We start from the raw sequence: 17570 nt of genomic DNA on the forward strand, positions 1-17570 counted from the left end.
TGTAGTTGGCCTGAGAGGGTTTTTTTCTCTCAATTCGTGTTTTTTGGTATTAGCCTTCCCTGCAGAACACTTTGAAAAACCCCTGAAACCTTCAGGTGGTTCCTATTACCACATCTGCCTCCCTGACCTCATGGAAATAGGTTATGTTAGAAACCATCCCCTGCCATATCTGGGACAATACTGTGACATTTTCCTGAATGTCACTGCAGTCACACCTGACTGTCCGGGCACGCCTCTCTTAATGCTTGTCTTGAGACCGACTGGACAATAGACTTAGAAAAAGTAATTAACAGGTGTCTTGAGTTTAACAAACTAAAATTGGGGGGGGGGGGGGGAGACGATATTTGCTTGGGGAGAACAAATGACTTGGCTAAAAATATGTATTTTGGGGGGAAGAAATCAGTAGGAAAAACTGAGTATGATGTAGAAATTATCACAACTTCCTTCTAGGTAAGGGATCCTTTTCTGAAGAGGTGTGTGTGTGGTTTGTGGTTTTTTTTTTTTAGTTTGTGTTTGTTGGTGTTGGGGTGGTTTTTTGGGGGAAACCTGTTACACGTGGGTAACGGCTGGTTTTTAAGGGTAATGTCAACTGTGGAATCTGTTCGTTTACCCAAGTGAAATGAGCAGTCTGAGGATTTTGTATTTGTTCTTGTCATCTTTTGATTCTGGGACATTGGCTTTCATGCTTTTTTTCTTAAAACTGGGAAACTTTTTCTGTGTTGCAGTTGGTGTAATCAGATGTCCGATATGCCGCCAAGAATGCAGACAGATAGATCTGGTGGATAACTACTTCGTAAAAGACACGTCAGAAACACCAAGCAGCTCCGATGAGAAGTCAGAACAGGTATGGCATTTTCTTGCTTGCCAGAATTCACGTGCTGGTTTTGTTTCTGTACCTGCTAAGGCTTTCCAGGAAAATGATGGTAACTGTTTGTTCCCTTTGCAGGTGTGTACAAGCTGTGAAGATAACGCTAGTGCTGTTGGATTTTGTGTAGAGTGTGGGGAATGGTTGTGCAAGACTTGCATAGAAGCTCATCAGCGAGTAAAATTTACTAAAGATCATATGATCAGAAAAAAAGAGGATGTATCTTCAGGTGAGTGCTTGGGTATCGCTTAGTCCTGCCAGAAGTAAAAATGTTTTCTCTTTGGCACATGTAAAAAGAGAGTGGGAGGATTATTTAGGTAACAACCAGCTGTATGGCTTTCCCCAAAGATTTGGGAAAAGTTTAGTAAAAAGCTACCAGTGCAAAATTGGTAGCTCTAAAAATAGAGGAAAACCTAAATTTTAAACTAAAATGGGCTATTTGCTAATACTTTGTACAGTTTGATGTCCAATGTAAAATTATCTTAAGTACAGAAGAAACAGAATGAGACTGCAGCCTTTAGAAAGGATTTAGATCCATTCTTAATCCTTTTATTTAGCAGAATAACTAACTAAATGGAGGGGTTGAAATCTGGAGAGCACTGACATATTGGTAATCTTATCCATTGGCCAAGGAAATTAAATTACACATGTTGCTGTACTTGGTTATAAGGAGCAATTATAGTTCTCCCAGTAGAGGAGTATATACAGATAAGCTTATAGTCATATTCAAGATGATGCTACTGTTGTATTGATATTGCTGAGTAAATGTGGAATTTGAATTTATTTTAGGTTTAATATCTTTTTCAGTTAGCAAAATTTAATGTGCAAAGTGCGTGTACAGTTCGTTTAGACATGCAGCTTTATTAGAAGTTAATTCTTAAACTGTCGCTTGGCCGCAGTTTGTAACCTACTGAGGTAATGTGGAAAACATGCTCAAAACAGGTAAAAGGTGACTGGATTTTAGCTTAGAAGATTTTATTTGTAAATGGGATAAAAGCTCTGATTTAAAGACCTGTAGGCTCTACACAATCTGGATGTATATGATGACTGATCATATTGAGGAAGAGAGATCTTGACGTTTTGCGCTCTCTCTACATTTAAAATAAATTAAGATCTTAATGATTGTTTTGTTGTGCCATTTTAAAGGAGTAACACTGCTTTGCTTTCTGCCAACTCTCGTCAAAATCATATTAATAGTTAAAAAGTGTGCTATTGAGCTTAGTTCTTTTAGACAACGATATTATTTCACTTGCTCTATCAAATAAACTTCATTTTTGGAGAGGTTTCTCTGTATGTCTTAAAAGGTATTGTTTAATAAGAAATATTACCTGTTTAAATGTATTAATCCTAGTAGACGTGAAAGCCTTAAGGTGAAACCAAATTACAGGGCCCTACAAAGAATTACTGAGGTTTTTCATGAGGAGTGCTCTATTGTGACTGTCGAGGTGATGCTGTAGCTCCACTTCCCCTTCAATAACCTGAGTGGGGAGGTGCCCAAAAATGGCTGTTCCAATACAGTGAACTTTCTATCAGAAATTTAGGTTGGTGTTTATGCAGCTGGAAGCCCCGGTGCAGTCGGTATGCTAGCGTATGGCAAGAACGTAGCCTGCCTTTGACCTGACGTCCAGCGACCCTTAGTAACTCTCTTGACTGCAGGGAATGACTATTCATTATTTTCTCAGGGGAGCTTGTTTCCTTCTTTCTTGTTAGACTCTAAGATGTGGCCTGGAGACTTCAAATTTCTATTAATGAGTGTCAGCTGTAGATTCACGAGCTCTCTTTCTTTACAATAACTTGCATGATATAACAAGCTTCAGAAATGTTGGAGACGGAGGAAGAGTTCATGTTTTAAACCTTACCTGCTCTATCTTCCAAAGGCTGCTTCCCTCTGTGCTAAGCTCAAAATCTCTTTAGAAGACCATGCAGCACTTTTTAGTAAACTTGGAACTGTTTTTTGGCGTTATCTGTTATTTGCTTAAGTGGAAAAGTTAAGCAGTTTAGCTGGGGTTTAAGTAACTCCTAACATGGGCAATGTTTGCTTTGCATTTACCACTTCAGTTGCATATGACTCAATGAGGTTTATAAAGGTTTTGAAGTGATAATTCAGAAAACCTATGGGTATTTGACAGTATAAAAGGTTGCGAGGTTTGATCCGCCCTTCAGTGTGCCTGAGGTGAAATTGCACGCAATTTAATCTTTAAACACGTGTACACCATCCTGGTGTTTGTGTACGGTTTTTACATTCTTACAGGTGCCAGTGTCTTTTGCGTGTTTGTGACAGGAGAGGAGTTCCTCCTTCTCTTTGAATACAATAAAGTGGAAACAGCTATAAACACTGGCACTGTAAATATTTCAATGAGAATGTATTCACAGCAACTTCAGGGTGAGAACAGGTCTGTCGTGGTCTTTGTCCAAATTCTTGGTTGTTATTAGCTTGGAAGTTAGTCGTTTTGCTCTTCAGATTGTCTAAATTTGATTTTAAAATGCAAAAATGGTTTATTTTTAAAAACAGAGGCCGTGGGAGCGTCTGGTCAACGTCCTGTTTTCTGTCCTGTCCACAAACAAGAGCAGTTAAAACTTTTCTGTGAAACATGTGACAGGCTGACATGCAGAGACTGTCAGTTACTGGAACACAAAGAACACAGGTACAAATATTACCATCTCTTAATTCCTGTGGTGCACTTTCTCAGAGGATGAAATGGCATTGATTTAACACAGTTGTGTCATTAAATACTGTTGTATTTACTCTTTGTCGGACTTAAACGATCCCTTGCAAAGGAGAACCTGTGTGGAGCGCTGAAAACTTTCAGCGATCAGTTGGTTGAGCTTTGTCAAGTATCTTAAGAGCAGATTCAAAACAACGTGGTCTGAGGTGATGTGGTGCGATTAAGACGTTAACTTGCCTGGCGTTTGCCAGTGCTGTCGCTTTATTCAGGACTTGAATAGAAATTGCTGCAGCCCTGAACACCTGGTGCTGTAAAGAAGCAAAAGTGGTACAGTGAGTCACGGATGAGGTAACTTTTTGAAAGGGCATGTTTTCTTATGCAACAATCTTTCAATTTAGGGTAATTTTGTACAGGAAGGTACAAATTTTGCCTCATAGATTAATATATTTTTCTAGTACAGAGGGAAAAACTGGTTTTAGTTGGTTGAAACTTGCCTCATTCCAGGTAAAAAGAAATGATGGGGTTGGTCTCTGGAGCTTGCTTTTCTCTTAGCTGCTGGAAAGAAGTTGGAGCCTCTTAAGATATGTTAAAATTTCCTGCTCTTTAGCAGCTCTGTCATATAGTTGTTTTAATGTTTGAAAAAGTATTTTGCAGTGTTATAATAGGGAATCTGGGAATAAATATGTATTTATCAGCCACTGCAGCGCTGCTTCTCCTAGTCAGTCTACAAGTAACGCTTCTCTGTAAAGGTGCTGGACAGTACGTTGCAATACTGGATTTAGTCGGGTTTTTTTTCCAGAGTAGTGATTACTCTCAGACTGCTACAGCAGCCTAATGCAAAACTTCTCCTTTTGAAATTAGTACTATTAAAATATTAACAGCCTCAAATATTCCTGCTCTATTCTTTCATAGGCTTGATCCTAAATATCCTGAAAGACACACTTGTCCAGAAAGCGTGGTCTCCTCGGACATGTTAACTAACTTTTCCTAGTTGGTTTCTTTGCATCTGTTTTGCGCATGATGCTAACCGATTAACGGATGTCTCTTGTTCTGCTTACCTGTTCTCTTCCAGTAAGAGAAGAGAACACTTTGCTATTAACATGCTTTGTCGCAGAATATTCTTTAAAAATTGTTCTGTCTGCAGATGGGAATGACAGATGATTAGGGCGACTGCTTCATCTGCCATGAAGTACAACTGAGATTTATATGAAGCTCGCTAAATCTTTGAAGGAAAATCATGCCAAGTGGAAACAAGAATTGATTTTAATCTCCTGTTTACTTCTTACCTGAAATCCTAATAGTTTGCACCAAAGGAGGATGAATCACCATTTCAGTAGCAACACGGTCCAGTGTTCAGTTCAGAATCTCAAGGGAAAGAATTGCTGGTGATTCTGTAGAAAGCTGACATTCTTTTAGCAGCCCAATGGTGTGTAATTCCTTTAGTTTAGGCAGTTTTCAGTCTGCACACTTTGGAAGCTAGGAGTACAATACAATATAAAAAAAAAAAAAAAGTCTTTTGGCTGTGGCAGGAGCTACAGCAAAATTTTAGCAGTACTGGGTAAGTGTAGATTTTTTTTTTTTTTTCTTTCTTTCTTTCCCTTCCCCTCCTTAAGGTGGAAATCTGATTTTCAACTTAAGGAAAATAGTTCTAGAAAATCTGCAGAAACATTTCAAATTTTGTGGCCTTTGGGCTTTAGTAATGCTACTTTTTGCATTAGAGTAGCTAAAATCTTCTGATGCTGTCTGTCCGCAAGAACTTTAGACTGTTCTTAGAAAAAGCGACGTTCTGACATTGAGACCAGCAAATCTAAACTCCTGTGGTTGAAACGTGTCTCTTGCTGGTACAAACTGACGGAACAGGAGCAGAGTCGTTTCTGCTGCGAATAGTGTTCTCTTTGCCTAAGTCTCTGTTAGCATAATTGTGAGTAATTTGAATCAAGAAACGACGTTACTGATCATATATCCAAAGAGTCTTTTCCTGTTAGATTAGATTGTAATGTTCTCCTGGATTTTGACAAAAGACAACGCTACTTTCTTTTCAGTTGTGGTTGGGAGATAGTATAGGCTACTTCTAATGCAGCTTACAAGCTGCTTCACTTTAATTGTAGGGGTTTTCTGCCAATTCAAACGTTGAGATTTAGTGTAGTGAAGAAGGGAAAACATTCTGGGAACCGAAGTTTTCCCTGTTGTTAACAAATTGTATTTCAGAAGCACGAAGTTTACTTACTGCAAAGACAAGACGTGGCAAGTGACTGATAGGAATCCTGGTTTGGGGGGAATCTTTTGATAGTTGAGCAGTCGATCAGAAAAGATGAAACCTCTTGGAGTTACTTAATTCCCCTTGCCATTTTCAACATAGGCGTTTTGCTTCTGTTGCATTGTTAATTCCTCTTGTGATGCATAGGACGTTAGGAAAATGCAAGTAATTTCATTATCTTCCTTCGATGTGGCTACTTGCACTCTTTTCAGATGAAGTAATGGAAGGTGCCTTTGATACAGTAGCTCTTTGGTTGAAGGACTTGGAAGGGAATGATATGTTCTTCACTTGGAAGTACCAAAAAAAAAGAAAATTTTTTTTTTATAGGAATATTTTCTTTCAGATTAAACTAGTTCAGTCAAATATAAGCAGTATAATCTCAGATGAAAAACTTTTTCTGAGGTAGGGTTGGGTTTTTTTGTATCATCTAATGTGTGTTTAAGCTATTAGCGCATTTTCCTCATCTAACATTAACAATACGATTTGTCAAACTCTGAAGTTCCTGGTATCTCCTTTGGCTGCTGTTCCATAGCTTGCTGTCTTGTGAACCGATGCAGTGCATTGTCTTCCCGGGCAGTTGGAATTAATAAGTGACCCATAGAGGTTCAGTCTTCTGGACACTTACAAAGGGTTTTGTCATTTTGCATGCTGATTGGCATACATATGGTTTGATTTTTCTGTGTGGTTTGTCATATTTTTTTCAAAATTTTATAGTTTTACATCTAGATTGGGAACTGTTAGTTTCAGCACATCGCTCCTTAGTAATTGATGTCTTCTTTTGCGTGTCGAAAAGGTATCAGTTTCTGGAAGAAGCTTTTCAGAACCAGAAGGGTGCAATTGAGAACCTCTTGGCCAAACTTCTTGAGAAGAAGAATTATGTAAATTTTGCAGCTACCCAGGTTCAGAATAGGTAAGTACCCCAAAATGATTAACTGTTACTATTACATTGCCTTTTTAATGAACCACAGTAAGAGGAAAGATGGGACTAGAATAATATTTATGTTTTAGTTGATTCTGTATCTTTAGTTGTATTGGACTTAATTACTTTTCGTAATGTTTCCTTCCCTACAATACTGTGCATGTGGGAAGTTGTTACAAGAAACAAATGTCAAAGATGATGTCTTTTATGGCAACTTTGAGTAGAACCAAAGATGTGACATATTTATTACACTTGGGGGAGGGGAGAGGAAAAAAAAAGGGGGGGGAGAAAAAAAAAGGAAGAAAAAAGGCAAGGCAAGCCCGTCTTATGGCTTCTGCTAAGCTCAGCTCTAGGTGACAGAAGTGTTGGCTGTAGAGATAAACAGATTTCTCTTGAAATATTTTCATGTTTCATATGAATGCCTCCGATAACTGTGTAATAAAAACTTGTTTTGAAATTGAATAGGAAATTTTAGTTGTTTGTTTGGTTTTTAATTAGGCAAGCAAAACTTAATGTAATTACTTGCAAGGAAGACAAGCTTTTCCTTAGGTAGTTTAACTTAAGAATTCCAGGGTTAGCTTAAATTCAACGTCATATAGAATATTGAATATAGAGACAGAGAGAGCACATGATCGCTGCTGGCTTTTCACCCACTTGTGGTGTGGTGTGCTGGAGGTCAGGGAATTCCTCTGTGATTCTTGGTGGTTTTGTGAGCCTTCTGCAACCTTTAAGTCATTTGCAAAATGACAAATCATCTGGAAATGGGAACTAAAAGCGTAGAAGGAAGTGTACCAAAGACAAAAGGAGAAGTTCTGGTGCAAATTTTTAACTCCTAGTGGTACCACGTACACTTAAGAGAGAGTGAGTTGTAAGGGAAGGAGAACATACAACATGAGGCAAACGTTTGAAGATGGAAGCAATGAAAATGGCAATTTTTATGTGCTGATTTGGCATGGGACTCTTTGAAGGGACCCAAAAGAGAACGCCATCATGAAGCAGGAGGACAAACTGTAGAATTGTCGTATGCTTGAAGAGACAGAAACCCAGTTACATGGGAAATAATTAAACTGAAAGCTCAAGAAGTGACACAAAAATGTTCTCTGATAGGAATTCAAGGCCAATAATGGGTGGTGCATATACGGGTAATACATTGTAATGGTTTTTTGCCTAAGAGTTTCTGGCTTCACTGAAACCTCAGTGAATTTCTGCAGCGTGTGATTGGGTTGTATAAAGATCATGGTTGTCTGCTGAGCCAAATGGGTAGTGCAAGTGAGCCACCAGTTTACTTAGACATGCCATTCAGTTACTTTGTTGAAGGGTAGGGCACAAAATCTATTATCATAAAAACTTCAGGGAATGCAAAAAAAGTGTATTACAATAATGCTGTCAGTGTTAGCAGATGGTATAAAATTGCCATCGTATGTGATCATGAAGCATAAAAGAGTGTTGAAGGAATAGCTGCCTACTGGAATAATTGTTAGGTGCCAAAGCCAAGCATGGATGCCTGCTGACTTAATGAAGGGTTGGTTGAATATTTTTTTGGAGTAGAAGACCGGGTTGTGCTGTCATGAAAAAGCACGTGTCCAAGGTGCCTTAAAGGGCATTTGACACCAGCAATGAAGATCGTCACCAGACAAACGAGTATTGCTCTTGTCATCATCTCAGGATGAATGACATCACAAGTTCCGATGCTTGATCTGAGTGAAGAAGCCCTTTAAAAAGGGCGATTTAAGTCTCTACACTCAGACTACCTCATGGCAAGGTGTTGTGCTCGGACTCCTACAAGCAAAGTAAAGAATCCTGCTGCCACGCTATGTTGTCGTTAGATGAAGGCAGTGTAGGATCAAATAAATCCAGAATTTGCAATGGAGTTTAAGAAATGCTGTATTATTGCAAATTCTGTGGACAGAGCTCAAGATGGTTTGCTTGAGTCTGAAGAAGTTGAGAATAGTGAAGACACTAAAACTGAGGAGGAATGACAATGATGGAAATGATGAAGAGGTGTGAGGTAAAAAAACCTGAAAGGCAGTAGTAGTAAAACACAAGAGAATAATGGAGACTAATGTCAGGCAAATCATTAGTGAAACCTTTATATCCTTGTGTATCGATTACAGGTATGTAATAACCTTTTTGTTACGAGAGTGTTTGGGGGGAGGTAGAGGGGTCCATCTGCAATCAGGGCTGACTTCTTTTCTGGTTAATATACAATAGCATAAGTTTAAGGCATCATATATAAATTCTTCATAGTGAGAGCGACATGATATGGAGATAAATATATATGTGTACATACACAGGTGGTCTTGGCTGGGTATGTCTGTGTGTGTGTAAACATATAAATAAAGTGTATTAACTACAAGGACTGTTTCATATCATTTTAAGTAAAACACAAGTTGCTAATTGAGATACCATCTTGATCTCAGACTGTTGGTTGTTGTTTTTTTTTTTTTTTTTCCAAAACTGAAATTTTAGATGGCTGCTTTGAAAAAGTTGATTAATGATGATTTCTCTGTTAGAAATCAAACAAGCTATAAATTTTGCACTTATTGGAACTTCTTCAATACAGAAATTGCTTCTTCACTCTTCAAGGGTGGGAAAATGCCTGTGGTGTTTAGTATTTGGCGGCATAGTATAAAGTGACTGCCTGACGATACATTTTTCTTTTTTTAGGATAAAAGAAGTAAATGAAACTAACAAACGAGTAGAACAGGAAATCAAAGTGGCTATATTCACCCTCATCAATGAAATCAATAAAAAGGGAAAATCTCTCTTACAGCACCTTGAGGTACAGTTAAGAGAAAAAAAATAATAGTGTTGTTCGCTGTTTCCAGTCCTTTACTGAGAACTCGCGTTCCATGTTTGAAAACAGTTTGTTTGGTGTGACTGCGGGTGTTGCAATACTAATATTGCCTGTGAATAGTGTGTTGGAGTTAAATTTCTTGTTTATCCTTTCACTAGCTGGAGCCTGTGGCTCCTTTAGTTTTCTGTCTATGCCTCAGATTCATTCAAAATCAGGCTCATCATAAAGGAGCGTCTGAAAATCTCCTTTCCGTGTTCTGTTTGCCATATTTCTATATTGTAACATAATTCTAAGGTGTGTATAATCTAGTCTTTTCCTCAAACAGCTTTTAAGGTTCATGTAAATATATTAGCACTGTTACGGTTGAGTTGCTTCTTTTTGTCTTCTCCTGATACCTTGCCTAGAAGTTTTTGTTCAGAGTGTAAACTCCTAGAGACAGGTATACTTTGTCTTGAGCACATAACGAATTGCTGCAATGTTTGATGCAACTTTGCATCATTCTTTGCTCTGTCGGTTGTGCTAGGTTGTTGTTAAAATCAGTTTTCCTCCTTTTGCTTGTATGGGGTGGTGGCAGCAGGGGAAGGGAGCAGGGGAGCAGACAGACTAGTATTAATTTTCACTCCTAGTGTCACGTTGACCGCTTTGCTGCTAAGACAGCGGTGGTCCTAATGGCAGTTGTTAGTATTTGTTTCCGTAGTAATTTTTACAAGTGGTGTTGACTGACTTCTAACAAATCCTGACCCTTTAAGTACACCTAGGTTTTCAAAGACGTGGTAGTCGTATGTATTTGTACACGAAGGTGTAATGCTGGTATTTTAAGTTGTACGGATTGGCATCGTAAAGGAGGCAATGACTTTAAAAATACTTTCTAGCTAGCACATTCTGAATAATAACTATATTCTTTTATTCAAATCTATGAAAATTTAATTTATGATTACTTTTTTTATCTGAAGAGAGGAAATCCATCCTAAGAAGTTAGTTCATAGCATATTGCCAATCTGCCATGATGTGCCTGCAAAACTTAAGATCAAGTGAATTGCAATAGATTTCTTCTGGTGAAGGAACACTTATTTGGCAATGAAATGGAGTATTCCTGGAAGGAAAGAGTATTTGATCAGGAGCGAAACAAATAATTTAAAATTACATGAGTAACTGAATTTTGGCTGTTCTTGTTTACCTAGCATTTGTTACAAGCTCAAAAAATTCCATTGGAAACTTGCCTTTTTTGTGAGGTTGTAACAGCTGCCCAGTCCTGTATTGTTAAATTTGAATCCTGACGATTCAGTACTGCAACCCAGACTTTTCACACAAGGTTTACAGCTGGCAGGTTGTCAAAGGCTGAAGACTTTTCGGAGATGGGGCTGCTGAGTTTGCCTGCCATACTCAGGAGGTGCTTAGGGGCAGTTTCTGGTTGGCACAGGAGCTGGTGTTCAGAGCAGCTGGGCCACCGCTGTGGCCGTCTCTTCCAGTTGCTGCTCTGCAGTCCCGTGGTGGCAGTTGCAGGAACGCCAGGGCACCACCCAGTATGGAGCTGGCAGCTCGTTGGGCCCCAGTCTGGGTCGCTCCCCCAGTTCTTTGTGGTGCTGCTGTGCCTCTGGCAACATGAGAACTGGTCTTGTCGTAGTTGATATTTTCCTGGGATAAAGCAGAGGCTCTTCTCTGAGCCCACTATTTTCCCTGCACTTTGATACCTCTGGGAAGAATGGTAGAGTGGAATAATAGAGAATTATTACTTGACGGTTCTAGCCACTCTGAATATGAGCATTAGTATAAGCTGCTTTGCTTGTGACTTTTCTTTTGCTCTAAGAACTGTGATAGCGGTTTACGTTTTCCTCATGAATCTGAAGCCCCCATTGTAATAAAGTTTTTGTTGCTTTGTAGAATGTAACAAAGGAGAGACAGATGAAGTTAATACAACAACAAAATGACATCACCGGTCTTTCGCGACAAGTGAAGCACGTGATGAACTTTACTAATTGGGCTATTGCAAGTGGCAGCAGTACTGCTTTGCTATACAGTAAACGGCTGGTAAGGAAGCATCCTCTAACTTGTCTGTACAGTACAGAGAATGTTTAGTCAAAAGAATTTTCTAAGTATCGTGTAGCTTCACTAGATTATATCCAAGGAAGAGACAATGACTTCTCATGCCTCATTTAAAAACCAAAACAGAAAAACCCTTCTGTAATAATGGGATAGATTTCCCAACCTGTACACCACTTTTCATTCGTAAATTAAGGACTTAACAGTATTATCGTCAAAGGAATGGGGTCAAGCTCTGTAAAGGCGCCTCAGTGTTTCACTTGAGTCATTGCAGAAGTAGTATTATTGTGTAGCAGTACTTCTCTGTAATCCTGAGTTGAGTAAAAAATCAGTTGTATGGTGGATGATTGTCCTGGTGAACTGAGTACTTCCCAGGCTACTACCCGAACTTGCTATTGACAGTCCTTGTTGGTGATCCGGCAGTCTAAACTCGCTGGGCAAATGCACGCTTCTTAATGTTCTCATTCTTTATTTCGTTGTCATCAACAGTCTTGTTTTTGCTTTCCATTAGATAACATTCCAGTTACGTCATATTTTAAAGGCACGTTGTGATCCTGTCCCAGCTGCCAATGGAGCAATACGCTTCCATTGTGACCCTACATTCTGGGCAAAGAACGTCGTCAATTTAGGTGAGAAAGTTGTGTTTGTTAATTGTGTGACTTGAAAAACTAGATTGAGTTGGGGGTGTTCCTCCAACACGAGTGAGGTGGGGTGCAATACATCTTTTAATGCAGAAGACCAAAACTTTCTTGACGTAACCCATCCAGTCCTGATTACCCTCCTTATCTGCTCTGGTCTTTCTATTAGCAAAGCTTTCTCCACAAGTTTTAGTTTTCAATGGGAATGGTTCTAGGAATGGCCCTTTTTTCCCCCCTCTTAACGTGGTTCTGATGGTTATACTATAACACACTAGTGCTAAATAGGTCCTTCAGTGTCTGGAATAAGCTTTTTTGGCAAGTAAGTAGAATCAGTTGTGCCTGTCTGAACTACATATTTAGCTGCATATGGAGTAATACTGGATGTCTTAATCTGTTGGAAGCTGCATGAACATGCGTAATTAGGAGGACTGTTGATATGAGCAAATTTCATGGCTAAGTACCAAGTCAGTCCATGCGATTGCTGGAAAGGTAAATTAATTAAGAAGCAATGTTTAACTAGTTTTGTATTCTAAGATGTCTGAAACATTTATAAAGGTCAAGAAAAACAGAGCCTCATAACGGGAGATACACTGCTGTTCCTGTGAGCGCTTGCAATGGCCACACAGTAGGTTATGGCACTGTAGCTGTAATCTTTCATATCTTAGGTAGTTTTTCTCAGTGCAGCTGTTTATTCCTTCTTTGCCCTAAAACATCAGCTGCCATGGGAGTTTGTAATAGTCTTGGTGAGACAGGAGCTTGGGGGGCTTGGGGCTTGGTGAGATAGGAACTTGGAGCGCTCATGTTCTGCGTGAGCGCTTGGTGACAGCTGGGATCACTGGACATTTGCGGTTACGATTACTGCACGTTGGCTGTTGTCAGATGCAGTAATACCGTGCTCTTTTAAGGATGTAAGGTGTTTAATATCTTAGCCTCTTTATTATTGCCTTATCCTGCAGCAGTGTAGTGTCACAGTTTTTCTTCCGTATTAATGATGTCCTAATCAGTTACACTTTTCAAAGAGCATGTTTCGAATGAGAGAAGAGGGGAGGCGAGCTGGAGTGGGGAGAACACAGTGGGACAGAGGTATCTGTGAGCACCTGCTTGTGAACTTTTCTGTTGGATAAAAATCTAATAGAAAATCTGATAAAAATACCAGCTCCTCCTGATGCTTTTGTGTGTACTTGCTTCTTGCTCTAAGTCCACTAGCCGGGTTTTGGTGTTCCTGTCTTTAGCCAAGGAGGTTTATGTGCGCAGTAAACAAACTTTTCATTGTGTAAGTAATGGTTTAAAATTGACACTATTCCTTCATGGGCAGTTCCTCAAGCAATTTTTGAGTGCTGTTACTTTTGGAGATTAGTCAAGAAGGAAAAAGCAAGGCTTTCCAGAACAGAGCTTCAAATGCTGTTTGACTGGGAACCCAGGGCAGGCAGGGGAAGCTATATAGGAAACAGAACAGAAACAGTCAACCTCAATAAAAAGTGACGTGCAGATTCCAGTGAGTACATGTTCAAAGTAAAAAAATTAACGTTTTGCCTTTTCCTTTTAAAAATAGGACTGGAGCTAGCTAGATAGAGGCAATGTGGTCCATTGCGTTGTATCAAGGCAGGACTTGCTCGTAGCAGTGTTTTGTGTCATGCTTGTGTAACCCATTCTTAGTCATTCAGTGATGGGACACTCTCCCCAAATATCTTTTCCCAGGTTTTGCTTCCTTAGGTGTAGAAACTTTATGCTCAACATGTTTTTTCCCTATTTTACTTCTCATCTTGTCCATTTGTTGTGAACACAGAGAACAGTCATCTCTGTCTTGTCTTTTAGGCTGTGCAGTTCCAGTTCTTTCACCCTTTCCTCGCAGGACGTGTTTTTAGTTTTGCAATTTCTTCTTCTTGTAGTCTGAGAGTCTGCTTATCTCATGTATGGTTATGGAGACTTAAAAAGAAAATTTCAAACTTAAATTGCTTTGTTGCTGCCCCTGAGGAAACTGAATTAGAAACATCTGAATATTCTGCTTTTACCAACCTTTGGGTAATGATGGAGATTTAACTGTTTACTAGTTCTTTTTTGTTTTGTTTAGGTAATCTTGTAATTGAAAATAAACCAACTCCTAGTTACACTCCTAATGTAGTGGTTGGACAAGCTCCTCCAGGAACAAACCACATCAACAAAGCTCCGGGACAAATCAATCTAGCGCAGCTTCGACTTCAGCATATGCAGCAGCAAGTGTATGCACAAAAGCATCAGCAACTGCAGCAGATGAGGATGGGGCAGCCAGCTGGGTCAGTTCCCAGGCAGACCAGTCCACAAATCTTGCAGCAGCAGGTAAGTATCTCGTATGCTCTTACTTCGCCTTTTACCATAACACTGAGACTTAAAATTGCCCTGTCAAATATAAACTTACAAAGCAGTTTATAAATGTGAAAATCTTTTGAAATTTGACATACTTTAAATGTGACAGCTATTGGCTTTTCTTGATGTTATGTAAACAGTAAACTGTGGAAAGAGATTGGCTTCTTTTTTCCATGTTAAAAGCAAAAATTTTAAAAAACAAAAACCCTTGCAGCCTCCCAGGTTGATCAGCATGCAGACCATGCAGAGGGGTAACATGAACTGTGGGGCTTTCCAAGCACATCAGATGAGAATGGCTCAGAATGCTGCTCGTATACCAGGAATACCACGCCACAATGGACCACAATACTCCATGATGCAGCCTCACCTTCAAAGACAAGTATATCCTGTGTACACGCTTCATTTGTGCCATTGTGCCAAACTTTCATTACGATAGATGATACCTCCAGCTGTAAATGTGTTTATCTGTAACACACAGAACTCACAGCTACACACATTTATATGCTTTTTCATGTTGCGTACTGTACTGTGACATTTTTGCTGAATATAAGAAAATTCAGACCTTAAGAATAAAAATGAATTCTTATGTTTGTATTGCATTTTAGTTCTGGGAAACAAAACATTTTCTTTTTCACTTTTCGCTGGCATTCAGCTTTTGGGTTTCCTAGAGAATAGTCAGGAATAGTGAAGCTCAAAGTGATGTAGTTGCGGGTTTTTAATGAAACCAAATTCTGAAGTGTTTTTAAATTAAAACCTGAAGCATGATGCAGAGCTCTGCATACCGTTAAGGACAAAAATTCTTGACAATGAACGTTAATGTGACTGGAAAACCAAAAATGACTTTAGAATAGTTGAAACGGTTACTCTTTTCTTTAAAAAAAAAAAAAAAAAAAAGTTGTGGACAGACATATGGACTCTAAAGTTGTCTTTGGAGGAAGTAATGGCTTTAAGAAAATATAACTACATATGAAAATAATTTGGTGGAAGATGTGCTGTATATTTAAATATCTAGCCACATAAAGTGTTTTTTCTTTCCAAGTAAATAAAAATAGCAGTTGCTTTGCATTCAGTGCTCTCAGGTTATGTTGATAGAAATATGAGTTTATATGTTCTTCCCCCCCAATTTTTTGTTGAGGGGTATCGTAATGCACGAGTTGCAATTTTACCTGCAGTGGCTGCCTGATTTGTCTGTAATGCAGTCATGGTCTCTTCTCTTTCCCTACAGCATTCTAACCCTGGGCACGCGGGGCCTTTTCCAGTTGTTTCTGTGCACAACACCACTATTAATCCAACTAGTCCTACTACAGCAACAATGGCAAGTGCAAACCGTGGTCCAACAAGTCCGTCCGTTACAGCAATCGAACTCATTCCTTCTGTAACAAACCCAGAGAATTTACCTTCCCTGCCGGATATCCCACCCATCCAGGTCAGTGGAGAAGATCAGGCACTTACGCTGTGGGTGAAGTAATGATCAGCTTTCCTTTCTGTATCTTTTTTATTTGGATACTGGTACTGTAAGAAGGTATAATTAGTTATTTAAAGTTGAAGAATTAAAACCTTCAGGCCTTGACTTGGGCATGCAACTATTTTCACTATATAGGGCTGACCTGCTCGACCTGTGTTAACCTTTTATGTTAATCAGCATTTAATGGCTGTCCTATAGTAAAATTGATACTTAGATTAATTAATCCTAAGTACTGTGTTCACTTCCTTTCTTCCACAAGACTATCAAATGGGAAGCTATTGCTAGAGTAGTTGAATAGCTATGTATGTCGAATGCCCTGAAAGGGGGTTTATTCAGAGTTAAAGTTGCTTGGCACTTCTCTGTGGTGTTCCTAAACATAACAACCAAATGGAGGAAGTACAGAGAAAAGGTGTCCCGCTGCTCTGCTTTTCTCTCTCATTTCCTCTGTACCCCAGTCGTGTGGCTGTAATCATTTCCCTGTATGCAAGAGGCCAGCATTTACATTAGCGCTGGGTCCTGGAAGGTGCTGCAGAACACTTAAGCTGGCGTCCCTCATTCATCCTGAGCTGTGGTGGCATCTGCCTGGAAATTCGTGCTTGCGCAGAGTGCGACTGTTGCTGCTTCTGTAGTTTTCACTTCACCTGCACGCTGTCGGTACTCACTGACATGGAACTGCAGAGCGAGCCCTGTGTTCTTTGCCCGGAGAGGCAGCGGATAGTACTGCACCCAAGCTGAGGTAGATTTTGATAAAGTCAAGCTCATTTGGAGAGGTCAGAAGCATAATTTAATGTACGAGTGGAGGCAAAGAAAGTAAAAGTAAGATGTTTTCTGCAGGAGTGTTTGGGAGGCCAGGAAGGGGAGGGTGACGGCTTCATCTTGAGAACGGGACGTTTACGTTGAAATGCCCATATAAAGCACGGGAGATGCGGTCATGATACAGGAAACAATCTCCTTAAAACACAGCCTAAGTTTCATCCAAGCAGATGGTCTGCTGTAATACCAATAGCAACTGTTTAACTCTTAATCTACAGAGTCATGTTCAAGGGTTGTACGTTGTTTTCTCATGAGGCTGCAGGTAATTTGCTAATGTAAGAAGAGCGGGGGGAAAAGGATCCCATCTCTGAGTGTGATCGATCTGCAGTGCTGAAGCTTTGTTTAGTCGTTAGAGCAAAACACAAGTAGAAGTGGTTATGACTGATTCAGCTGTACGTGTCTCAAGTTCATGGTACGCCAAGTTAGAAACAGTTGTTAGTGGGATAGTCTGAAACATAAACATGCAACTTCCAGGTGCACTGAAAATGCAGAATTCTGTTAAGATGCTCTTTTTTATACTGTTCATGTAATAGCTGTTATGGATTTTAGTTGATGAAAGAGTTGGATAGGAACCTATTAGTCTTTAAAGTTGCTTGCACAGTTATAAAAACACACTTTGAATACAATGTGGTTCAAATACGTTATTTGCGATTATGCTGTCTTGCAGTTAATAGCTTTAAGCAGTTAAAGTAATAGGGTACCTGTTTCCTTGTTTTTAATAGATACTAAAATCTGTGTAAAAAGTGAATGGGAGGGAGGGAGATTTC

The 17570-nt window shown here is 39.4% G+C and overlaps 1 protein-coding gene across 4 annotated transcripts in view; it reads left to right on the forward strand.

Moving 5' to 3' along the window:
* The window catches only part of TRIM33 (tripartite motif containing 33), a 41558-nt gene that overhangs the window by 10905 nt on the left and 13083 nt on the right, over positions 1-17570 (forward strand). For 3 of the 4 annotated variants that reach the window (XR_015705675.1, XM_087761801.1, XM_087761802.1), the window contains exons 2-11: positions 726-844; positions 947-1094; positions 3378-3510; positions 6582-6698; positions 9375-9489; positions 11386-11532; positions 12056-12173; positions 14254-14498; positions 14740-14904; positions 15751-15951. Coding sequence is in view for 3 of the 4 variants with exons in the window: in XM_087761801.1 (XP_087617927.1) it covers positions 726-844; positions 947-1094; positions 3378-3510; positions 6582-6698; positions 9375-9489; positions 11386-11532; positions 12056-12173; positions 14254-14498; positions 14740-14904; positions 15751-15951 (1508 nt within the window). In the remaining variant the exon portion in view is untranslated. The remainder of the gene's footprint in view (positions 1-725; positions 845-946; positions 1095-3377; positions 3511-6581; positions 6699-9374; positions 9490-11385; positions 11533-12055; positions 12174-14253; positions 14499-14739; positions 14905-15750; positions 15952-17570) is intronic. The other variant, XM_087761803.1, reaches the window with a different exon arrangement.

Source organism: Nipponia nippon, unplaced genomic scaffold, assembly GCF_047370975.1.
Source record: "Nipponia nippon isolate SJK-2023a ecotype South Korea unplaced genomic scaffold, ASM4737097v1 scaffold_25, whole genome shotgun sequence".
Taxonomy (NCBI): Eukaryota; Metazoa; Chordata; class Aves; order Pelecaniformes; family Threskiornithidae; genus Nipponia; species Nipponia nippon.